The sequence below is a fragment of the Entelurus aequoreus genome, linkage group LG20 (assembly GCF_033978785.1).
Source record: "Entelurus aequoreus isolate RoL-2023_Sb linkage group LG20, RoL_Eaeq_v1.1, whole genome shotgun sequence".
Taxonomy (NCBI): domain Eukaryota; kingdom Metazoa; phylum Chordata; class Actinopteri; order Syngnathiformes; family Syngnathidae; genus Entelurus; species Entelurus aequoreus.
This window is the reverse complement of record NC_084750.1, coordinates 46300700-46328199: the sequence shown is the minus strand read 5'-3', so window position 1 is coordinate 46328199 and position 27500 is coordinate 46300700. Positions and strand designations below refer to the sequence as shown.

The 27500-nt window shown below is 37.2% G+C and overlaps 1 protein-coding gene across 1 annotated transcript in view; it reads right to left on the bottom strand.

Annotated features, from left to right (window-relative positions):
• Window positions 1-27500, bottom strand: part of adcy2b (adenylate cyclase 2b (brain)) — a 142052-nt gene that overhangs the window by 47233 nt on the left and 67319 nt on the right. Inside the window, exons 5-11 of the mRNA XM_062030169.1 lie at window positions 26211-26372; window positions 24039-24188; window positions 11265-11413; window positions 8057-8168; window positions 5186-5313; window positions 1486-1644; window positions 1209-1341 (exon numbers count right to left, since the gene is read on the bottom strand). Of these exons, the coding sequence (XP_061886153.1) occupies window positions 1209-1341; window positions 1486-1644; window positions 5186-5313; window positions 8057-8168; window positions 11265-11413; window positions 24039-24188; window positions 26211-26372 (993 nt within the window). The remainder of the gene's footprint in view (window positions 1-1208; window positions 1342-1485; window positions 1645-5185; window positions 5314-8056; window positions 8169-11264; window positions 11414-24038; window positions 24189-26210; window positions 26373-27500) is intronic.

The window sequence follows — 27500 nt, the reverse complement described above, 5'->3', positions numbered from 1 at the left end:
ATTACTGCCAAAAGCTTTAACTTGAAGAAAAAAATCGTTTTTTTCATTGAAAAAATGTTCTTGTTTTTTTTTACTTGCAAATGGTTTATTCAAGAACATTGTTTTTTTAACTTGCAAATCATATTACTGGCAGAAAATTGTTTTTATACTTACAAATCATTTTTCAATTGAAAAGAATAGTTGCTTTTCTTTTCTTTTTTTACTTGCGAACCCTTTTTAATTAAAGAAAGTCGTTTTTTTTCTTGCAAATCGTTTTATTTGCACAAAATTATCTTTATACTTGCAATTTTTATTTATTTATTTGCAGAACTTTTTTTTTTCACTTACAAATGTTTTATCAATTGAAGAAAATTGTTTTTTACTCGCAAATGCGTTTTTTTTAAATACGAATCGTTGCATTTTTTATTTTTAATGAAAGAAAATATATCTTTTTTTACTGACAAATTGTTTTTTTAACTGAGGAAAATTGTTTTCACAATTGTGAATCATTTTTTTCCTTGCTGAAATTGTTTTTTGTTTCACTTGCCAATCGTTTTTTTGATTGGTGAAAATTGTCTACTTGCGAATTGTTTTTTCTATTTGAAAAAACGTTTTTTTTTCACTTACAAATAATTTTTTATTGAAGAAAATTGTTTTTTACTTGCAAATTGTTTTTTAATTGAAGAAAATTGTTTTTTACTTGCAAATCTTTTTTTTTCTTTCATTTTTGGATTGAAAGAAAATATATTTTTTTAATGGCGAATTGTTTTTTTAATTGCAGAAATGTGTTATTTACTTTCAAATATTTTTTTAATTAAATATAATTATTTTTTACTTGCAAATCTTTTTATTTTCGTTTTTTGATTGAAAGAAAATAGGTTTTTTTATGGCAAATTGTTTTTTAGTTGAAGAAATGTGTCACTTACTTTTAATTATTATTATTTTTGATTAAATAGAAGTATTTTTTACTTGAAAATCGTTTTTTGAATTGAAGAAAATCAAATTTTTTACTGGCAACTTGTTCTTAATTGAATAAAACCTTTTTTTTTACTTGCTAATCGTGGTTGTGGTTGAAGAAAAATGTTTTTGTTACTTGCAAATTGTAAAAACATTTTTGTGTGTACATGTGTGGAGTTTTGGCAGTCATTTCATTGCAGATTATTGTGGCCAGCAGCTCAGGTTAGGTCCAAGTGTTGCATTCAGGTACATCCAGTTGATGGTTTTCCTACCTTGGGGTTGATGACCAGGTAGGTCACCACTCCATGTTCCTTCAGGTAGGAATCGCGACTCTGTCCGTCTCCAGGCTGCACCTCATAGGAGCCCTTCAAGTGCTCCAGAGTGACCGATGAGATGTGGACTCTCCTGCGGGAGAGAAACAAATCCATTGAAGTTTGTGGCTGACATTTAGAAACAATGATGGATGGCCCCGCCAACGTTACTCCAGCAGGTATTTGCTGACAGCAGGTGCCACGGGGACCAAAGCATCAGCATCCATAGCTGGCTCACCCTGGCACACCTCCCGCCTCCATGTGATTGGCCAGTGTCACGTCATGTGACCACACGTCATACTGCCACTTGCGCAGGCCGATCACGCCGCACAGGACGTTCCCAGAGTGGACGCCCACGCGCATGTTGATGTCAACGCCTGTGGCGTCTCGGACCTTCCTGGAGAGAGCAAGGAAAGGCGCGGCTCAACTTTATGTGGGATCAATTTAAAGTGGTGTGAAAGCATGAAGATCCATGTGAACACATGAGGATGAACATCAACCCCCCGCTGTGTGCCATGACTTATGATATCATCAAACTGAAGTGTTTGCTAAGACGTTTTTTAACCAATCTTAGCCTGTCTTTACATTCACATCCCATACAATACCAATATTGCAGCCTTGAGTATTGGCCGATACAGATGTCCATCTGATATCAGCAGGAGTCGTACATACTGTTGTTATTTTGTAGCGTGGAATGTTAATATGTGAGTGCGACTTGTCCAGGGTGTACCCCGCCTTCCGCCCCAATGCAGCTGAGATAGGCTCCAGCGACCCCGAAAAGGGACAAGCGGTAGAAAATGGATGGATGGATGGAATGTTAATATGTATGATCAAGTGAAATGAGCAACAACGTATCAGGGGTGCACAAAAATATCAATTACATTTGATAACATTCTTATTCATTACAATTCTAAATAGAGTCAACATTTTCAAAAATGTATCTAAAAAAAAAAAAAAATATATATATATATATATATATATATATATATATATATATATATATACATACACTACCGTTCAAAAGTTTGGGGTCACCCAAACAATTTAGTGAAATAGCCTTCATTTCTAAGAACAAGAATAGACTGTCGAGTTTCAGATGAAAGTTCTCTTTTTCTGGCCATTTTGAGCGTTTAATTGCCCCCACAAATGTGATGCTCCAGAAACTCAATCTGCTCAAAGGAAGGTCAGTTTTGTAGCTTCTGTAACGAGCTAAAGTGTTTTCAGATGTGTGAACATGATTGCACAAGGGTTTTCTAATCATCAATTAGCCTTCTGAGCCAATGAGCAAACACATTGTACCATTAGAACACTGGAGTGATAGTTGCTGGAAATGGACCTATGTAGATATTGCACCAAAAAGCAGACATTTGCAGCTAGAATAGTCATTTAGCACATTAGCAATGTATAGAGTGTATTTCTTTCAAGTTAAGACTAGTTTAAAGTTATCTTCATTGAAAAGTACAGTGCTTTTCCTTCAAAAATAAGGACATTTACATGTGACCCCAAACTTTTGAACGCTAGTGTATATATAAGTAATTATATTTTTTATTATAAGAATACATTTTTGTAAAGAGGTTTAAGGCCATCTCCATGCAACCAGAAGGTTTGAAAATGTTTTGTTCGAATGTTTATAGCAAATAATACCAGACTATAAATATATCATGTATTGACAAATGTGCTGTTGTTCATGAAGGACACTTACTAGGTATGCTTAGCTGTTGTGTAGCTGCTGGCACAGCCTAGCATGTTCAACTTTTGTAAATGGCGTGCTCATTGGAGGACATTCAGATGTGAACTCCCCGTCTTCCAAAGCAGGGGATCGTAACCTTTTTGACCCCAGGGCCCAACTTTTCCACTACAGAGGGGCTCGGGGCCCACTTCAACGTTAAAACTGAATTAGCAATCTTAATCACATTCGATAATCAGACCTACTTACAGTTTAATAGGACACATGATATGAAAGCATGTGTTAATCACAAAGATTATTATTATCAAGGCTTAGGTCAGACTGATTATAAAATAATACTAACAAAATATACTGTAAAGAAAGGACAAAAAAAATGATAATACATGAATAAATACATTTACATACAATTCTGTTGTGCTAAAATTAATTTCAACTAAATTAATGAATTATAGTACAAATGTATGTTTCTTAAATAAACTGTCCAAAAAATGTAAGTGCAAATGAAAATTCAGCTTCACTAATTTAGTCATCATTTTTGCGCTTAAGAAACTTCTCTCTGACTTCTTCTGTTTGTTTGATAGTGTTATTACTGCCACAAGTGGTGGAAAAGTGTATTACAACCGAGTACCGCCCATACGCACCACAGCTGAGGAACAGATATTTTTGGGGGCCCTCAAGTGCTCAAAAACGGCATGGGCTCCTGCCCTATGGTTAAGATACACTGCTCCAAAACATTTTGAACACAACCCAAAGGGGGCGCCACAGACGTCATTTACAGTTATGTGTAATGCAAGTAAAAAGTAAATAACACATTTCTTCAACTAAAAAAACGATTCACCATTTAGAAAAAAACTATTTTCTTTCTATCGAAAAACGATTTTCTGCAAGTAAAAAAAAAAATTCTATTTAATAAAAATTAAAAAATGACATCATTGATGTAATCAGATTGTGGTCATTAACAGTAGAATGTGTGTGTCTGTAATAAGATTGTCCCCATACCAGTATTTTGGTACCGGTAAATGTATTTCAATACTTTTCAAAATAAAGGGGACCATAAAAACATTTAATTATTGGCTTTATTTGAACAGAAAAGCTTATGATACATGAAACATATGTTTATTTTTGCAAGTTTGTCCTTAAATAAAATAGTGAACATACAAGACAACTTGTCTTTTAGTAGTAAGTAAACAAACAAAGACTCCTAATTAGTCTGCTGACGTATGCAGTAACATATTGTGTCATTTATACACCTATTATTTTGTACATATTATTAAGGACAAACTGTAAAAATGCATTATTAATCTACTTGTTCATTTACTATTAATATTTGCTTATTTTCTCTGTCAACATGTTCTATCTACACTTCTGTTCAAATGTAATAATCACTTACTCTTCTCTTCTTTGATACATGACAGTTTTGGATGATACCACACATTTAGGTATCGATCCGATACCAAGTAGTTACAGGATCATACATTGGTCAAAAATAAAGTTCTTCTGTGTGCAGGGACATATTTACTGACTTTATAAACAATTCAAAAGACAAAACATTTTGTGATAATAGAAAATGTTGACATAATCATAGTAGTATCGACGAGATACACTCCTGTACTTGGTATCATTACAGCGGCTGTCAGGTGTAGATCCACCCATGGCATTTGTTTACATTTAGGGGTGCTAGCTTGCTGTTAGTGGTGAGCTATTGTATCCTCCTACGGTGTGTAGTGAAGCATCTTTAGCTATTCCTCGTCCTCCAGTGATAATGATACTTGTAAGAAACTTACTTTGTCGCCATGGCGGCCAGGATTAGTGATTTTAAAAGTAGCTAAAATGCAGCCATTCTTCCTTTTCTATCCCCACGTTGTTTTTGTGTGTGTTTCCCAACATGCACCTCTGCTCCTTTTACCAGCAATGATGACAGGGAAAAAAAAAGGTATTTTTTTAGAAGCAGTATAGTACCATTTTGAGTTCATTAGTACCGTGGTACTTTATTAGTAGCGGTATACAGTACAACCTCAGTGTGTATAAAAGTGACATCATGTTTCTTAGTGGAGCAGACTGAGGCCCATCATAATGTGTTCACTTCTTGTTGACTGCAGAGTTCAAACAAAGCTAAAACCAACTCTGGCTTTCTTCCTACTCGGATGGGTTTGTGTGCGTGCGTGTGTGTGTGCGTGTGTGTGTGTGTGCGTGTGTGTGCGTGTGTGTGTTAGAGCGAGGAAGGGAGAGAGAGAGAGATGAGTTATTTTACTTGATGGCCTCACACATGTCCAGGCCCATCTTCACACAGTTCCTGGCGTGGTGAGGCAGTGATTCCGGAAGGCCCGACACACAATAGTAACAATCTCCCAGGATCTTAATTCGCATGCACTCGTTTTCCTGGAGGGAAGAGAGAATATGCAAAGAAGTTATGATGCAGCACCCCCTCACATGAGTCTGCGTCCCACCAGCCAGATGTGTAGCAGCTCCTGGCAGGATGGCCTTTATATAACACCATGGCGCCGTCCACCAGCGGGCACAAAAGCTGAGTCAAGAGCAGCGAGGAGGCGGCGGGACCAGCAGACTTGATGTTTGTGTGCCGCCAGTCTCCGGGGGTCCGAGAATGTCCGCAGGACAGTGCGAAGGGTTATTGATTGACCTTCATATGATGGACTTGTTATTTCAAATGACCTCCACTTAACACAGAACTTCTTGCTTTTATTCCCAAACAACAGACTTTTAATTGGACTCAAAGGATTTCAAACCCATTCCATTCCACAGAAATATACAAATTAAAATGATAATGAATTTAGGTCAAACTTGATTCTAAATGACAGCTTCTAACTCTTTATGCACATAATGCTTGTTTTTAAAATGTTTTTATTTTAATTCATTCATTTACCACCATCTTAGAGCACCACAGTCGGTCGACCATTTGAAGAAGGGACTAAAAAGCCACCTTTTTAGCACAGCATTTATCTCATTTCTCTGCCTTCTTGTTTTTAAATGCACTGCTTGCTTATCTGTTTTTTTTATCCAGCGCTTTCAGGCTCTTATTTCTACTTTATCTATGTTTCTGTTTTATCTAGTGTGTGTCATGATTCATTTCTATTTTCATTTTTTTTATTATATATTCTTACTTTCTATTTTTATTTTTAATACTTTGTAGCACTTTGAGATTTTAACAAATGTAAAGTGCGTAACAAATGCAATTCATTATTTATTATTATTAATTTTATATATATATATATATATATATATATATAAATATATATATATATATATATATATATAAAAGGCCTGCAACAGAACATTACCAAGGATGACTTGTGCCACACTGAAAAGAAAACAATAATAAATAAATCATTATTTAAAAAATATTTTTGATGGAAGGAATTTGAGGCCTTAATTTCTTTATATTTTCTTCAACTGGTGAAAGGAGTGAGTATAATTTGGTGACCATGTGAGGATGTAAAAAAGAATAAACAAAATTATAATTGGATTTAATTTGAAATTCAATAAAAATCACATTGGCCAGTAAGGACAGGAATCAAAAACTGGTTCTTGTTCAGAACCGGTTCCCAGTCCATCAATTCTTAGGGAAATCGCTTGCCAATTTTTCATGCGATTCCTTTAACGATGCTGGTGTGTGGGAATGATGTCATCACGCAACGTGCGCGGTGACGTCAAACAGCAAAATGGCGACGCCATAGCTCAGGGACGTGGTAGCTGCTGGAGGAAGTAGTTCACTAATTTAGTCACGTGGTTCAAACATAAATCTGAAGTGAATTATTTGTCCGACCCAGCATCACCTAACTAAACCCAATTCAATTATTTAAAAAAGAATACATTGGAAATGTATTCTTTTTTATTTTGCATGGATGGATGGACTCTTCCATCAGGAAACTATTAGAAGAATTAAAGAAAAAGAAAAGAAGAATGCCTACAAATCATAGATACACTATATTGGCAAAAGTATTTGGCCACCTGCCTTGACTCACATAAGAGTTTGAAGTGCCATCCCATTCCTAACCCATAGGGTTCAATATGAAGCTATTACAGCTTCAACTCTTCTGGGAAGGCTGTCCACAAGGTTGCAGAGTGTGTTTATAGCGATTTTCCACCATTCTTCCAAAAGTACATTGGTGAGGTCACACGCTGATGTTGGTGGAGAAGGCCTGGCTCTCAGTCTCCGTTCTAATTCATCTCAAAAGTGTTCTATCGGGTTCAGGTCAGGACTCTGTGCAGGCCAGTCAAGTTCACCCACACCAGACTCTGTATTCCATGTCTTTATGGACCTTGCTTGGTGCACGGGTGCACAGTCATGTTGGAAGAGGAAGGGGCCCGCTCCAAACTGTTCCCACATGGAATTGTCCAAAATGTTTTGGTATCCTGGAGCATTCAAAGTTCCTTTCACTGGAACTGAGGGGCCAAGCCCAACTCCTGAAAAACAACCCCACACCATAATTCCTCCTCCACCAAATTTCACACTCGGCACAATGCAGTGTGAAATGTAGCGTTCTCCTGGCAACCTCCAAACCCAGACTGCTCCATCAGATTGCCAGATGGAAAAGTGTGATTCATCAGTCCAGAGAAGGCGTCTCCACTGCTCTAGAGTCCAGTGGTGACGTGCTTTACACCACGTACGGTGATGTATGGCTTAGATGCAGCTGCTCGGCCATGGAAACCCATTCCATGAAGCTCTCTGCGTACTGCACGTGGGCTAATTGGACGGTCACATGAAGTTTGGAGCTCTGTAGCAAGTGACAGTGCAGAAAGTCTTTGCACTATGCTGACCTCTCTGTGGCCTACCACTTGCTGGCTGAGTTGCTGTTGTTCCCAAACGCTTCACTTTTCTTACAATAAAGTTGACTTTGGAATATTTAGGAGCGAGGACATGTCAGGACTGGATTTGTTGCACAGGTGGCATCCTGTGACAGTTCCACGCTGGAAATCACTGAGAGCGGCCCATTCTTTCACAAATGTTTGTAGAAACAGTCTCCATGCCTAAGTGCTGGATTTGATACACCTGTGATTAGTGATTAGGACACCTGATTCTCAGCATTTGGATGGGTGGACAAATACTTTTGGCAATATAGTGTATATCATCAAAAGACGGGGATGTAAGGTGAGCAATATTTACCTTTGCTATCTGGTCAAACTTGCCAAAGAGTTCATTGAGCATGTGCACCAGCTCCCCGGGCGCACAGTCAGTGGCCAGCCTGGTGAAGCCCACGATGTCAGCGTACAGAATGCTGCGGGAAGAAGACACAAACATGTTGGAAAACCAAGGAGCAGGATCTACTTCCTGTTCCTTTCTGCGGCCTTCTGGGTAATGGAAGGCAATAACATTTACTTCCCCGTTTACATGGCTTTATTTAACATGTATTTATCCATTTATTTATTCTTTTTCATTTGCAATGCTGAGCTAGCATTCACACGTCGGAGAGGTTGAAGTGTGATGATAATCTCTCTTCCTTTCTCATTTACCAACAGAATTAGCGCGACAGATAGGAATCACAAAGCGCTGTACAAAACATCAAGTAATTCAAACAACATCATAAAAAGGATCAAAAGTGGATTAAAAAAGATAGTTAAAAGGTTCATGCACTAAAAAAAAGGTTTTGTTTTTAAAAAAAGTCAACACAGTCAAGCTCACGGAGGGACTAGTGCAAGTTGTTCTACAGTCTGGGGACTAAAGCCTGGAATGCCAGTTCTCCGCAGGTTTTAAAATGAGTTTTGGGAATCTTTAAGAGACCCTGGCCTGAAGACTGAACGTGTGGGTGTAAAAGTGTTGGAACATAAATGAATGTTTAAGACTTTTCAAGTGGAAAACATACACAGAGAATGTCTGCAACTTGTGCACAAGAAGTCAGCCTTCTGTGGTTATAATTAGAACTACTATCAGTTATAATTATAACTACTATCAGTTATAATTATAACTACTATCAGTTATAATTATAACTACTATCAGTTATAACTATAACTACTATCAGTTATAATTAGAACTACTATCAGTTATAATTAGAACTACTACCAGTTATAATTATAACTACTATCAGTTATAATTATAACTACTTTCAGTTATAACTATAACTACTATCAGTTATAATTATAACTACTATCAGTTATAACTATAACTACTATCAGTTATAATTAGAACTACTATCAGTTATAACTATAACTACTATCAGTTATAATTATAACTACTATCAGTTATAATTAGAACTACTATCAGTTATAACTATAACTACTATCAGTTATAATTATAACTACTACAGTGTTTCCCACACTTTATTTTTTTGTCCTGTCCAGCTTCTCAAGCAAATCATATAGTAGATGTAGATGCCCATGTCGGCTGTTCAGATTTACTTTACAAAAGAGAAGTGTAGGATCAAGATTTTTGGAGCTCTTTGTTCAGTGGATCAGATGTTTGATGAAGCTTTGTGTCTATCTACCACCACTACTGTTTTCTGTTTATTTGTTACTGACTGTGGCAGGACACCTCTGCCTCTGTTTCACTTTATGTTGCTGGTAAATAATATGGTTGTAGTAGTAGGCTAAAGTTAAATTATTTAGTATGCACTAATTAAAGGGGCAGAGCTTTAAGAGACATTTTAGCTTTTATATTTTATAAGATATATTTTTTGTAAGAACCACAATTAATAAATATATTTCAGCGAATAACTTATTGTTCAAATCTGTATATAAATATGTACATAAAGTGTTGTAATTATATTGTAAAATGGATGTTTAAAACAAAACTGTTATTATTAATTAGTAAGTATAAATTTTTTGAGCCTTTTTAGAGAAAATCATATCATTGTAATAAATTATGCAAATTACTCGATGATGTCATGGTGACCACGCCCACAGCCACGCCCCCACCACCACAGGTATCTTGGCAGTTTATGGGAAACACTGTACTATCAGTTATAATTCATTGAAACAGTGCAGACATTTGACAATGAGATCTGAGTATGGGCTGTTACTGCGGTATAAAACAAGTAAAACATCAATAGAATATTTGTACATGTCGTATTTGCTGATGTTGCTCTGTTGTTGTTGTGTTTGCTGTTGTTGTTTTTGTCTCTCTGTCTAATCCCCCTCTTGTCCCCACAATTCCCCCCTCTGTCTTCCTTTTTCTCTCTTTCTATCCCCTCCTGCTCCGGCCCGGCTGCACCAAATGATAATATAAATACATTTAATAAAGTCAAAATATAAGTAAGGCAACAAGAGAAGTATCCTACACTTCTCTTTTGTCAAGTAAATCTGAACAGCCGATATGGGCATCTACATCTGCTATATGATTTGCCCGAGAAGCTGGGCAGGACATTATAAAAAAATAAAAATAAAAAAAAAGAATATTTGTTTTCTGATTTTTGTCGAAATCCTGTGCATTTTGAGATTAAGGTTATGGTCAATGGGTTATACTTGTATGGTGCTTTTCTACCTTTAAGGTAGTGAAAGCGCTTTGAAACTATTTCCACATCCATCAAACTTTATTTATAAAGTGCTTATATGTGGAAAAAATGCAACGCAAAGTGCTTTACAAAGTTAAAAACTATACCCGATGACCCAGATCCTTCATTACCACACACGCATGCAACTATATGAACAAAACCCTAACTGTACTGTAAAGTTCCAATTTGAATGACAATAAAAAGGAAGTGTAAGTGTAAAAGGCTGAGTACAGAGGAGACATGTGAGTCAACACTATCACAGGAGCCATCAGCACCAGGCCGCTGCTACACAGCACGGCCAATAACCCCTCAAGCAGATGGCTCCGTCTGAGTAAAACTAATAAAAGGTGTAAAATAGTAAGAACCACATTCACACACTGAAGGCCCTAACTAGGACCCATCAGGAGCAAGGGTGAGTGTCGGACGTGACCAGGTTGCTGGGTTACAAGAAACATCGGATCAAAAAGGCATAAAATCACAAGTTTATTGGAAAAAAATACACCTTCAAGTTTTTGGCTGCAACTTTGTGAAAAAGTTGCAGCATTTTAGGCCGCAAAGATCAGCCAAAAACCCAACAAAATCCTGTAGGGACTGATCCATTATCGTGTCATGGAAATGTTTGCTGATGTGAGAGTCTGATACTGTACAGCCAACATCACTTAGGGATATTGGCTTTTTCTTGTGGGCATCAGCTTTCTAGAGGACTCTCGCCCAAACAAATGATGAGCTTTCTAAGTAGGAGGTCTGGGTGGGTGTCATCTCACAAAGTCACCTCACAGCACAATGGAGAGGGGTTACCTCTCTATTGGAATTGCAATGAATGGGAAGTAGAAGATTGGATGCAGGGAGGAGATGATGAGGAGGAGAAAATACAAGCCAGGCGGTCACCTGACGTTAGTGTGTCGCTGCACGTAGAGGTTGTGGAAGTTGTTGGTGCTCTCGGTTCGACCGAAGTTTGGTCCCTGAAGACGTTGGATGATCTCGGCTTTCATGACTCGGGCGATGTGAGAAGGTAACAAGGACAAGAGCAGACGCTCCTGGAACAGAAGAGCAAGCAGCTGAAAAAGTTGCCTCTAATAACGAAGCTCTTTTTGCTATAAAACGCTCATTACTCAAATAATAATAATGAATCAAAATGTTGTTGTGAATTATTGACCAATTTGAAGGCTCCAAATATTAATATTGAAATATTTATTTTGGTAAATATTGCATATGTGATGCGTTTGCCATATAAAGAACAATGTTTATGACCAAATAGGCAAATTATATATATATATATATACATATATATATATATATATATATATATACATATATATATATATATATATATATATATATATATATATATATATATATATATATATATATATATATATATATATATATATATATATATATATATATATATATATATATATATATATATATATATATATATATATATATATATATACACTACCGTTCAAAAGTTTGGGGTCACATGTAAATGTCCTTATTTTTGAAGGAAAAGCACTGTACTTTTCAATGAAGATAACTTTAAACTAGTCTTAACTTGAAAGAAATACACTCTATACATTGCTAATGTGCTAAATGACTATTCTAGCTGCAAATGTCTGCTTTTTGGTGCAATATCTACATAGGTCCATTTCCAGCAACTATCACTCCAGTGTTCTAATGGTACAATGTGTTTGCTCATTGGCTCAGAAGGCTAATTGATGATTAGAAAACCCTTGTGCAATCATGTTCACACATCTGAAAACACTTTAGCTCGTTACAGAAGCTACACAACTGACCTTCCTTTGAGCAGATTGAGTTTCTGGAGCATCACATTTGTGGGCTCAATTAAACGCTCAAAATGGCCAGAAAAAGAGAACTTTCATCTGAAACTCGACAGTCTATTCTTGTTCTTAGAAATGAAGGCTATTCCACTAAATTGTTTGGGTGACCCCAAACTTTTGAACGGTAGTGTGTATATATATATATATATATATATATATATATATATATATATATATATATATATATATATATATATATATATATATATATATATATATATATATATATAAAACTTCAAATCGAGTTGATTTATATTTTCAAGTGTTGAAAGTACAAAATAAAATAAAAATAATGAACGACTTATTTTCAAATTGGAGCCCTTTTGGATGCGTGATCATTTTTAGTTGGATCTTTTTTCAAAACTGTCATAGTTTAAAAATTAATCATGAATCAAAATCAAAGTTCTTATGAATTACCTTATTTTTCAGACTATAAGTCTATAAAATCCGGACTTTCTTCCTAGGCTTTGAACCCTGCGGCTTATAAAAACGGTGTGGCTAATTTGGGTATTTTTCTTGACTGACAGACCGCTACAATGTAAATAATACAAAAAAGACACTGAATGGGTGTTATTGTTAGTGCTATGGTGCCATCCTTTGGAGCAGTTTTCTCACTCCAGGTGCTGCATTGTCCTTCTGTTTAGACCGAGCTATGAACCTACCGGAAGTACCGTATTTTTCAGACTATAAGTCGCACTTTTTTTTATAGTTTGGCCGGGGGTGCGTCTTATACTCAGGAGCAACTTATGTGTGAAATGATTAGCGTAAAATATCAAATAATATTATTTATCTCATTCACGTAAGAGACTAGACGTACCGATAGAAGAGGAAGCGGCGCATTGTCTACCTTTGGAGTTGGCAGAGTTGTTTAGAAGCGACAGCGAGGAAGAACATTTCATGGGATTTAGCGATTAGGAGTGACAGATTGTTTGGTAAACGTATAGCATGTTCTATATGTTATAGTTATTTGAATGACTCTTACCATAATATGTTACGTTAACATACCAGGCACGTTATTTATGCCTCATATAACGTACACTTATTCAGCCTGTTGTTCACTATTCTTTACACATTTTAAATTGCCTTTCAAATGTCTATTCTTGCTGTTGGCTTTTATCAAATACATTTCCCCAAAAAATGCGACTTATACTCCAGTGCGACTTATATGTTTTTTTCCTTCCATATTATGCATTTTCGGCCGGTGCGACTTATACTCCGGAGAGACTTATACTCCGAAAAATACGGTACTGTATTGACCTATTTAAGGCTATAATTACTTTACATCAAATGTTCCACTTTGAAAAACATTTGGGAAAAATATTGCATATTTTGTGTTTTTGCCATTAAAAAAACAGTGTTTTCTCTAACAAAAAGGGCATAAAGCATTAAAAATAACAACAAAATATATACTTCATTTTGACAAATAGATCTGAAGTTGGTTTCGAGTGTTAAGAGTTAAAAAAATATGTCTATAATTTAAAAAACAATTATGACTGAGACCCCTTGAAAAACCTTGAGTGGTTAAAAAATAGGTAAAAGAAAATATATATAATCACATATTGTGTTGGTTTTGTAAAATTAAAAATAGCAAAATGGCCCCCGCATAATTTGATTTTTCAGTTTGTGGCCCTCAGTTAAAAAAAAAGTTTGGACACCCCTGATCTAAATCATACCACATCATTTTAGACAAGGATGTTCACTTATTGGATACTGGCTTGTGTAACCACTTTTTTACATGTGCATTAGGTGTTTCAGGCTGAACCAGCGTGGGAGTGTGTGTGTGTGTGTGTGTGTGCGTGTGTGTGTGTGTGTGTGTGTGTGTGTGTGTGTGTGTGTGTGTGTGGCCGCCTGAGGGGGTGTGACTCATAAATGCAGCGAGGGTCATTACACTTCTCACACTGTGGGCTCATTTCCTAAAACACAGCAGAAAATTAACAAGATGGACAAGAGGCTGCACCAAAAATAGAAAAGTTCCCCATCACACTCACACCACATTCACTCTGTCACGCTACATTCACTCTGTCACGCCACATTCACTCTGTCACGCCACATTCACTCTGTCACGCTACATTCACTCTGTCACGCCACATTCACTCTGTCACGCCACATTCACTCTGTCACGCCACATTCACTCTGTCACTCCACATTCACTCTGTCACGCTACATTCACTCTGTCACGCCACATTCACTCTGTCACGCCACATTCACTCTGTCATGCTACATTCACTCTGTCACGCTACATTCACTCTGTCACGCCACATTCACTCTGTCACGCTACATTCACTCTGTCACGCCACATTCACTCTGTCACGCTACATTCACTCTGTCACGCCACATTCACTCTGTCACACTACATTCACTCTGTCACACCACATTCACTCTGTCACGCCTCCTTCACTCTGTCACACCACATTCACTCTGTCACAGTTCATTCACTCTGTCACACCACATTCACTCTGTCACACCACATTCACTCTGTCACGCTACATTCACTCTGTCACGCCACATTCACTCTGTCACGCCACATTCACTCTGTCACACCACATTCACTCTGTCACAGTTCATTCACTCTGTCACACCACATTCACTCTGTCACACCACATTCACTCTGTCACGCCACATTCACTCTGTCACACCACATTCACTCTGTCACACCACATTCACTCAGTCACACTACATTCACTCTGTCACGCCACATTCACTCTGTGACGCCACATTCACTCTGTCACGCTTCATTCACTCTGTCACACCACATTCACTCTGTCACGCCACATTCACTCTGTCACTCCACATTCACTCTGTCACGCTACATTCACTCTGTCACGCCACATTCACTCTGTCACGCCACATTCACTCTGTCACGCTACATTCACTCTGTCACGCCACATTCACTCTGTCACACTACATTCACTCTGTCACACTACATTCACTCTGTCACACCACATTCACTCTGTCACGCCTCCTTCACTCTGTCACACCACATTCACTCTGTCACAGTTCATTCACTCTGTCACGCCTCATTCACTCTGTCACACCACATTCACTCTGTCACGCTACATTCACTCTGTCACGCCACATTCACTCTGTCACGCCACATTCACTCTGTCACACCACATTCACTCTGTCACAGTTCATTCACTCTGTCACACCACATTCACTCTGTCACACCACATTCACTCTGTCACGCCACATTCACTCTGTCACACCACATTCACTCTGTCACGCTTCATTCACTGTCACACCACATTCACTCAGTCACACTACATTCACTCTGTCACGCCACATTCACTCTGTGACGCCACATTCACTCTGTCACGCTTCATTCACTCTGTCACACCACATTCACTCTGTCACGCCACATTCACTCTGTCACACCACATTCACTCTGTCACGCCACATTCACTCAGTCACACTACATTCACTCTGTCACGCCACATACACTCTGTCACGCCACATTCACTCTGTCACGCCACATTCACTCTGTCACACCATATTCACTCTGTCACAGTACATTCACTCTGTCACAACACATTCACTCTGTCACAACACATTCACTCTGTTACGCCACATTCACTCTGTCACGCTACATTCACTCTGTCACACCACATTCACTCTGTCACACCACATTCACTCTGTCACAGTACATTCACTCTGTCACGCCACATTCACTCTGTCACACATCAATGAAGCCACCTTTGGTTTATTCCACTCCTTCATGGACTTCATTCATTAATAATAATAATAATAATGAATAGACATGACTATTATTACTACACATGAATAGACATGACTATTATTACTACACATGAATAGACATGACTATTATTACTACACATGAATAGACATGACTATTATTACTACACATGAATAGACATGACTATTATTACTACACATGAATAGACATGACTATTATTACTACACATGAATAGACATGACAATTATTACTACACATGAATAGACATGGCTATTATTAATACACATGAATAGACATGACTATTATTACTACACATGAATAGACATGACTATTATTACTACACATGAATAAAAAATCACTATTATTACTACACATGAATAGACACGACTATTTTTACTACACATGGATAGACACGACTATTATTACTACACATGGATAGACATGACTATTATTATTACACATGAATAGACACGACTATTATTACTACACATGAATAGACATGACTATTATTACTACACATGAATAGACATGACTATTATTATTACACATGAATAGACATGACTATTATTGCTACACATGAATAGACATGACTATTATTACTGCACATGAATGGACATGACTATTATTACTACACATGAATAGACATGACTATTATTACTGCACATGAATAGACATGACTATTATTACTGCACATGAATAGACATGACTATTATTACTGCACATGAATAGACATGACTATTATTACTACACATGAATAGACATGACTATTATTACTACACATGAATAGACATGACTATTATTACTACACATGAATAGACATGACTATTATTACTACACATGAATAGACATGACTGTTATTACTACGCATGAATAGACATGACTGTTATTACTACACATGAATAGACATGACTATTATTACTACGCATGAATAGACATGACTATTATTACTACACATGAATAGACATGACTGTTATTACTACGCATGAATAGACATGACTATTATTACTACACATGAATAGACATGACTATTATTGCTACACATGAATAGACATGACTATTATTACTACACATGAATAGACATGACTATTATTACTACACATGAATAGACATGACTATTATTACTACACATGAATAGACATGACTATTATTACTACACATGAATAGACATGACTATTATTACTGCACATGAATAGACATGACTATTATTACTGCACATGAATAGACATGACTATTATTACTGCACATGAATAGACATGACTATTATTACTACACATGAATAGACATGACCATTATTACTACACATGAATAGACATGACTGTTATTACTACACATGAATAGACATGACTATTATTACTACACATGAATAGACATGACTATTATTACTGCACATGAATAGACATGACTATTATTACTACACATGAATAGACATGACTATTATTACTACACATGAATAGACATGACTATTATTACTACACATGAATAGACATGACTATTATTGCTACACATGAATAGACATGACTATTATTGCTACACATGAATAGACATGACTATTATTACTACACATGAATAGACATGACTATTATTACTGCACATGAATAGACATGACTATTATTACTACACATGAATAGACATGACTATTATTGCTACACATTATTAGACATGACTATTATTACTACACATGAATAGACATGACTATTATTACTGCACATGAATAGACATGACTATTATTACTACACATGAATAGACATGACTATTATTACTACACATGAATAGACATGACTATTATTACTACACATGAATAGACATGACTATTATTGCTACACATTATTAGACATGACTATTATTACTACACATGAATAGACATGACTATTATTACTGCACATGAATAGACATGACTATTATTACTACACATGAATAGACATGACTATTATTATTACACATGAATAGACATGACTATTATTACTACACATGAATAGACATGACTATTATTATTACACATGAATAGACATGACTATTATTGCTACACATGAATAGACATGACTATTATTACTGCACATGAATAGACATGACTATTATTACTGCACATGAATAGACATGACTATTATTACTACACATGAATAGACATGACTATTATTACTACACATGAATAGACATGACTATTATTACTACACATGAATAGACATGACTATTATTACTACACATGAATAGACATGACTATTATTATTACACATGAATAGACATGACTATTATTACTACACATGAATAGACATGACTATTATTATTGCACATGAATAGACATGACTATTATTGCTACACATGAATAGACATGACTATTATTACTGCACATGAATAGACATGACTATTATTACTGCACATGAATAGACATGACTATTATTACTGCACATGAATCGACATGACTATTATTACTACACATGAATAGACATGACTATTATTACTACACATGAATAGACATGACTATTACTACACATGAATAGACATGACTTATTATTACAACACATGAATAGACATGACTATTATTACTACACATGAATAGACATGACTATTATTACTACACATGAATAGACATGACTATTATTACTGCACATGAATAGACATGACTATTATTACTACACATGAATAGACATGACTATTATTGCTACACATGAATAGACATGACTATTATTACTACACATGAATAGACATGACTATTATTACTACACATGAATAGACATGACTATTATTGCTACACATTATTAGACATGACTATTATTACTACACATGAATAGACATGACTATTATTACTGCACATGAATAGACATGACTATTATTACTACACATGAATAGACATGACTATTATTACTACACATGAATAGACATGACTATTATTACTACACATGAATAGACATGACTATTATTGCTACACATTATTAGACATGACTATTATTACTACACATGAATAGACATGACTATTATTACTGCACATGAATAGACATGACTATTATTACTACACATGAATAGACATGACTATTATTATTACACATGAATAGACATGACTATTATTACTACACATGAATAGACATGACTATTATTATTACACATGAATAGACATGACTATTATTACTACACATGAATAGACATGACTATTATTATTGCACATGAATAGACATGACTATTATTGCTACACATGAATAGACATGACTATTATTACTGCACATGAATAGACATGACTATTATTACTGCACATGAATAGACATGACTATTATTACTGCACATGAATCGACATGACTATTATTACTACACATGAATAGACATGACTATTATTACTACACATGAATAGACATGACTATTACTACACATGAATAGACATGACTTATTATTACAACACATGAATAGACATGACTATTATTACTACACATGAATAGACATGACTATTATTACTACACATGAATAGACATGACTATTATTACTACACATGAATAGACATGACTATTATTGCTACACATGAATAGACATGACTATTATTACTACACATGAATAGACATGACTATTATTACTGCACATGAATAGACATGACTATTATTACTACACATGAATAGACATGACTATTATTACTACACATGAATAGACATGACTATTATTACTACACATGAATAGACATGACTATTATTACTACACATGAATAGACATGACTATTATTACTACACATGAATAGACATGACTATTATTATTACACATGAATAGACATGACTATTATTATTACACATGAATAGACATGACTATTATTGCTACACATGAATAGACATGACTATTATTACTGCACATGAATAGACATGACTATTATTACTGCACATGAATAGACATGACTATTATTACTACACATGAATAGACATGACTATTATTACTACACATGAATAGACATGACTATTATTGCTACACATGAATAGACATGACTATTATTACTACACATGAATAGACATGACTATTATTACTACACATGAATAGACATGACTATTATTGCTACACATTATTAGACATGACTATTATTACTACACATGAATAGACATGACTATTATTACTGCACATGAATAGACATGACTATTATTACTACACATGAATAGACATGACTATTATTACTACACATGAATAGACATGACTATTATTACTACACATGAATAGACATGACTATTATTACTACACATGAATAGACATGACTATTATTGCTACACATTATTAGACATGACTATTATTACTACACATGAATAGACATGACTATTATTACTGCACATGAATAGACATGACTATTATTACTACACATGAATAGACATGACTATTATTACTACACATGAATAGACATGACTATTATTATTACACATGAATAGACATGACTATTATTATTACACATGAATAGACATGACTATTATTGCTACACATGAATAGACATGACTATTATTACTGCACATGAATAGACATGACTATTATTACTGCACATGAATAGACATGACTATTATTACTACACATGAATAGACATGACTATTATTACTACACATGAATAGACATGACTATTATTACTACACATGAATAGACATGACTATTATTACTACACATGAATAGACATGACTATTATTATTACACATGAATAGACATGACTATTATTACTACACATGAATAGACATGACTATTATTATTGCACATGAATAGACATGACTATTATTGCTACACATGAATAGACATGACTATTATTACTGCACATGAATAGACATGACTATTATTACTGCACATGAATAGACATGACTATTATTACTGCACATGAATCGACATGACTATTATTACTACACATGAATAGACATGACTATTATTACTACACATGAATAGACATGACTATTACTACACATGAATAGACATGACTTATTATTACAACACATGAATAGACATGACTATTATTACTACACATGAATAGACATGACTATTATTACTACACATGACTATTATTACTAAGTGTGACTTTCCCCCCCGCCCCCAAATGATTATGTCTTTCAAGGCACTGCGTCATAGAAATGAAACGTCGGATCGACTTTAAAGTAGTCCGTGTACAGCTAGTAAGGGAGAACGGGGTTGGTTCTCTACCAGAGGGAGACTTTTCTCAAATTGTGGTCTGGAAAAGCACAGAATTGGGATCACAGCTCACCTACGTAGTCTTCTCTAGAGTCAGACAGTTCAACTTGAGGTAAAAAGAGTATTTATTTATACTACATTCTATGCTTTTTGGGGAGGTGGGCGTGTACCTGTCAAAGGTGTGGGGAGGTGGGCGTGTACCTGTCAAAGGTGTGGGGAGGTGGACGTGTACCTGTCAAAGATGTGGGGAAGAGGGTGTGTACCTGTCAAAGGTGTGGGGAGGTGGGCGTGTACCTGTCAAAGGTGTGGGGAGGTGGGCGTGTACCTGTCAAAGGTGTGGGGAAGTGGGCGTGTACCTGTCAAAGGTGTCAGGAAGAGGGTGTGTACCTGTCAAAGGTGTGGGGAGGTGGGCGTGTACCTGTCAAAGGTGTGGGGAGGTGGGCGTGTACCTGTCAAAGGTGTGGGGAAGAGGGTGTGTACCTGTCAAAGATGAGGGGAGGTGGGCGTGTACCTGTCAAAGGTGTGGGGAGGTGGGCGTGTACCTGTCAAAGGTGTGGGGAAGAGGGTGTGTACCTGTCAAAGATGAGGGGAGGTGGGCGTGTACCTGTCAAAGGTGTGGGGAGGTGGGCGTGTACCTGTCAAAGATGTGGGGAGGTGGGCGTGTACCTGTCAAAGATGTGGGGAGGTGGGCGTGTACCTGTCAAAGATGTGGGGAGGTGGGCGTGTACCTGTCAAAGATGTGGGGAGGTGGGCGTGTACCTGTCAAAGGTGTGGGGAGGTGGGCGTGTACCTGTCAAAGGTGTGGGGAGGTGGGCGTGTACCTGTCAAAGGTGTGGGGAAGAGGGTGTGTACCTGTCAAAGACCAGGGGAAGTGGGCGTATACCTGTCAAAGGTGTGAGGAAGAGGGTGTGTACCTGTCAAAGGTGTGGGGAGGTGGGCGTGTACCTGTCAAAGGTGTGGGGAGGTGGGCGTGTACCTGTCAAAGACGAGGGGAAGTGGGCGTGTACCTGTCAAAGATGTGGGGAGGTGGGTGTGTACCTGTCAAAGATGTGGGGAAGAGGGTGTGTACCTGTCAAAGATGTGGGGAGGTGGGTGTGTACCTGTCAAAGATGTGGGGAAGAGGGTGTGTACCTGTCAAAGATGTGGGGAGGTGGGTGTGTACCTGTCAAAGATGTGGGGAAGAGGGCGTGTACCTGTCAAAGATGTGGGGAGGTGGGTGTGTACCTGTCAAAGATGTGGGGAGGTGGGTGTGTACCTGTCAAAGATGTGGGGAAGAGGGTGTGTACCTGTCAAAGATGTGGGGAGGTGGGCGTGTACCTGTCAAAGGTGTGGGGAGGTGGGCGTGTACCTGTCAAAGACGAGGGGAAGTGGGCGTGTACCTGTCAAAGGTGTGGGGAGTTGGGCGTGTACCTGTCAAAGGTGTGGGGAGTTGGGCGTGTACCTGTCAAAGGTGTGGGGAGTTGGGCGTGTACCTGTCAAAGGTGTGGGGAGTTGGGCGTGTACCTGTCAAAGGTGTGGGGAGTTGGGCGTGTACCTAGGGATGATGTTTGATAAGAAATTATCGAGTTTGAGCCTATTATCGAATCCTCTTATAGAACCGATTCCTTATTGATTCTCTTATTGAGTCCAGATAGGTTGTTGTATTTGGAAAAAACACACAATTTTTGGTTTAACAAAAGCTCACTTTTATTTCATAATAAAAAAAATAAAATTAAATAAATAAATAAATATTAACTGTTACCCCCCTAAAATAATAAAATAAATAAATATTGACTGTTGTTACCCAAAGTATATTAAGTGGGATGTTTCAGAAAAACAAATATATACAGTAACACAAAAACAACCTCTCTCTATGATCACTATAGGTGTATAAATAATAATATAGTGTTAAATAAAATCAGTCCCTTGGGCACAAAACTGAAAATAATACAGCTCTCCAAAAAGTGCACTTCTGCTGCTATTGGAACATACTAACTACACACACAGGCAGACAGCTAACAAACAATCCAAGACGTCTAATAAAGTTCCAAAGCAGATGAATCCATTTAGGCTCTTTATTGTTGTTGATCTTGCTTTGTCTTTTCCTATCTTTACTCTTGTCTTGCACTGGACTGTTATTTTTATTTTCAAACTGAAATACACACAATGACAAATGTATAAGCTATGTGATTCAATTAACATACTGAAATGTAATACACAATATGTAAATACTTCTGAGTGTTGAAACTATTTGGATGGTGTAAATACACGACTGGCAGCCATTTGAAGTCCTCAAAACATCCATTGAAACAGTGCACAAAAATAGTTTTTCAATAAACATCTTAGTATCAAATGTAACCACTTTCCACCTTAATATTGAGTTACATAAACAAGTTAAACAGTTTACTTACAGACTTGTCTTTTCCAAGGCTTGTAGGAGCTAACACAACTTGTCTACTTCTCAATTGTCTCATCAACTGGACTAACATCGTCAACCCGGAAGTGCCCAAACTATTGACGTGTAGTATTTTCATATCGCCACAAGGTGTCAGTAAGAGTCTACAATCAAATGGGCATAACATTGCCCATTTGGGATTCGTTCCCAGGGATTCCAATAAAGAACCAACTCTTTTTCTTTACTATAGTGGCCTCGATAACGGGAACCGGTTCTCAAAAAGGGATTAGAGTCCATGGAATCGGTTCTTTTCTTATCGAACAACCGGGAGAATCGGTTTCGAATACCATCCCTACGTGTACCTGTCAAAGGTGTCGGTAGGTGGGCGTGTACCTGTCAAAGGTGTGGGGAGGTGGGCGTGTACCTGTTAAAGGTGTGGGGAGGTGGGCGTGTACCTGTCAAAGGTGTGGGGAAGTGGGCGTATACCTGTCAAAAGTGTGGGGAAGTGGGCGTGTACCTGTCAAAGGTGTGGGGAGGTAGGCGTGTACCTGTCAAAGGTGTGGGGAAGTGGGCGTATACCTGTCAAAAGTGTGGGGAAGAGGGTGTGTACCTGTCAAAGGTGTGGGGAGGTGGGCGTGTACCTGTTGGTGCTTCTCAAACTCCAGTTTAATGGGGGACTTGATGCAGTTGCAGGTATCCTGGTAGGTCTGCCTGAGGGCCAGGTCCATCAGGTGTTTGTGGTACGCCCCCGCCAGGTTCCCGCAGGTGAAGATGATGACATTGGCCAGGATCTGCGTGGATGGAGAGTACGGCGTCAGAAGGTGACGCATGAGTCCAGCGGCCGCCTACAAGCTGGCTAGTCAAAAGCAGATAAAGCCCTCAGGCTCTGTAGGCTGCATTGCTGGCTAGTCAAAAGCAGATAAAGCCATCAGGCTCTGTAGGCTGCATTGCTGGCTAGTCAAAAGCAGATAAAGCCCTCAGGCTCTGTAGGCTGCATTGCTGGCTAGTCAAAAGCAGATAAAGCCCTCAGGCTCTGTAGGCTGCATCTCAACAGCTTCTCTATCCAAGGACATCTTTTATTGTGCAAGTCCTTCCACAACTTTACAGCATGAAGAGCTGCGGTGTGCAAACTTTAGCCACTGACAAATCCAAACATGCCATTTGGATATTTTCCATTTTCAAAATCCAAATATGAAGTTGTAGGTTGTCGGGGCGGAGAAGAAGATTGAGGGGGCTTCTCAGCAAGGGGGGCTTCATTTGCATCCAACAACTCCCCCTCTCAAAACAAACCTTTTTTTGAGTAAGCCAAAATTTGGTTTGAAATATCACTTTATAGCCAAATCCATGGCAGATTGTGAGCCATGAAGCATCATCGTGTGTCATGGAGAGGACTTGACCTCTTTAAGTCTCTACACCACCTTCAGATCTACGTGCCGACATGAAGTCAAACATTGTTTATGTTTTATTCTCTTTATGTCAAAGAACAAAAGAGTTCTTATGAATAAATGTTTCCCATGAACAGTGTTTGAGTGCAATATTTGATGGGAAATAATTGGAGCCTTAAATAGGTCAATAATTCAAATCATTGATTTTGATTTAATATAATTTTTTGAGCAATGACAGATTTTTTTTTTTTTAATCTCACAAATATTCTCAGGGATCCAAAATGTCCCCTCTAATAAAAGTCTTAAAAATTATTCATACATTATTTTTTTTTTTTTACTTTCAACGCTTATTTATTTATTTATTTGTATATGTTTTTTGTTTGTTTGTTTAATGCTGTTTTGGTCATAGAAAAAGTTATAGACAGCACACAAAATATGCAATATTTCCCCCAACAAACATTGCAAAGTGTAGTATTTGATGGGAATAACTCATTATATTGATTTACTATTCTTTTTGGAACAATGACAGATTTTTTATTTTTTTTAATCTTAAAAACATTCTTAGGGATCAAAATGCCCCCCTCTCATCCATCCATCCATTTGCTACCGCTTGTCCTGTTCGGGGGTGGCGGGGCGTGCTGGAGCCTATCTCAGCTGCAATCGGACGGAAGGCGGGGTACATCCTGGACAAGTCACCACCTCATCACAGGGCCAACACAGATAGACAGACAACATTGATTGGCAACTATTGGCAATTATTTATAGATTATTTTTTTCACTTTCAACACTTATTATTTTTGTTTTTTTGATGCCCTTTTTGTCATAGAAAAGGTTATTATGGAAATCACACAAAATATGCAATATTTTCACCAACAAACATTTCAAAGTGGAATATCTGATGTGAATAAGTCATAATATTGATTTTGCTTCAGTATTATTTTTTGAGCAATACCAGGACAAGCGGTAGAAAATGGATGGATGGCTTGGGATCAGTTTCAAAGTAGAAACTCTGCCTGCAGAGTCAACTTTTTCTCATTACAAGTCACCAGTATGTTTTTTTATCCCACCTTTTTTCCAAATAGTATTTTTAGACTGTGTTGAAAGATTTTCTGCGGGACACAAACGGCCCCCGGGCCGCACTTTGGACATGTAGAGTACTTATAGGGACAATTATGGTGCCCTTTTCTCTCGCAGACTTGTAAGTTTGCCTGACAAGCAGCACATCTTGAAGAAACGTCACAGACATTGATTATCGACTTCAAGTCCTGAGGTCCTCCAACATTACTGGAAATGGGCGCTAAGATGACATGGTCTCCACGGAGGGGATGGAGGCGAGGGTGAAGGAGCATCTCACCTGCCAGACCGGAGGCGAGGGTGAAGGAGCATCTCACCTGCCAGACCGGAGGCGAGGGTGAAGGAGCATCTCACCTGCCAGACCAGAGGCTCCAAGTCAGCGGCGGCGGAGGCCAAGCAGACGCTGAGGGTGAGCGTGTGTGACAGGCAGGTGAGGACGCTGGCCATGATGGCGCCTCTCATGGAGAAGGGCAGCATGGTGTAGACCACCAACACGATGAAGAGGAAGAAGGACACCTGAGGAAGAACATGAAGCAAGTATGCACATTAGCACTCACTAAGTTGTCTCCATTCATTACTCCTCAAATATATAGACAATTTGAAATCTACACTAAAAACACAATTATTTGAGCTTATTATTTTATGGATATTCCTAATTTTATTTCTAATACTTTTTTTTTTTTCCCCACTTAATTGTTTGGTTTGTTTAGCTGTGTATTTACACTTGTTGTCAATTGTTTTATTCACCTGGTTTGTTTTTTAACACCCTTTTTTAGAGGCTAAACTTGTGCTACATAAACAAGTACATGCTGGCCTCCAAATGTGCTTTATATTTACAGAAAACACAGTCTATAAATAATGAATAACTTTATTCACGTACTTCAAGTAATTTAGGGAAAAAGATCAAGTCATTACAAAATAAATGTAGAAATATAAGATAAATTCAAACAACGTAACAGACTGTAATACAAATAAAAATCTAGTTAATTGTACAAAACCGATAATACAATCATTATAATAATGATTGTATCAATTTAAATCAAATATGTAAATGGATCAAGTCTGTTGAGGTTATACAGCCAGGCAGACAGCTAACAAACAATCCAAGACGTTCTAATAAAGTTCCAAAGCAGATGAATCCATTTAGGCTCTTTATTGTTGTTGAGTTTGATTTGTCTTTTCCTATCTTTACTTTTGTCTTGCACTGGACTTTTATGTAAAACTGAAATACACACAATGACAAATGTATAAGCTATGTGATTCAAATAACATACTGAAATGTAATACACAATATGTAAGTATTAGCTTTACACAAACATACAGTACTATCATCAAACAAACACTGCTGAGTGTTGAAACTATTTGGATGGTGTAAATACACGACTGGCAGCCATTTTAAGTCCTCAAAACATCCATTGAAACAGGGCACAAAAATCGTTTTTCAATAAACATCTGACTATCAAACTGAACCACTTCCCACCTTGATATGGAGTTATATAAACAATTTAAACAGTTTACTTACAGACTTATCTTTTCCAAGGCTTGTAAGAGCGAACACAACTTGTCTACTTCTCAATTGTCCCATCAACTTCCGGCTTGACGACGTCATCAACTGACTTCCTGACATCGTCAACCCGGAAGTGC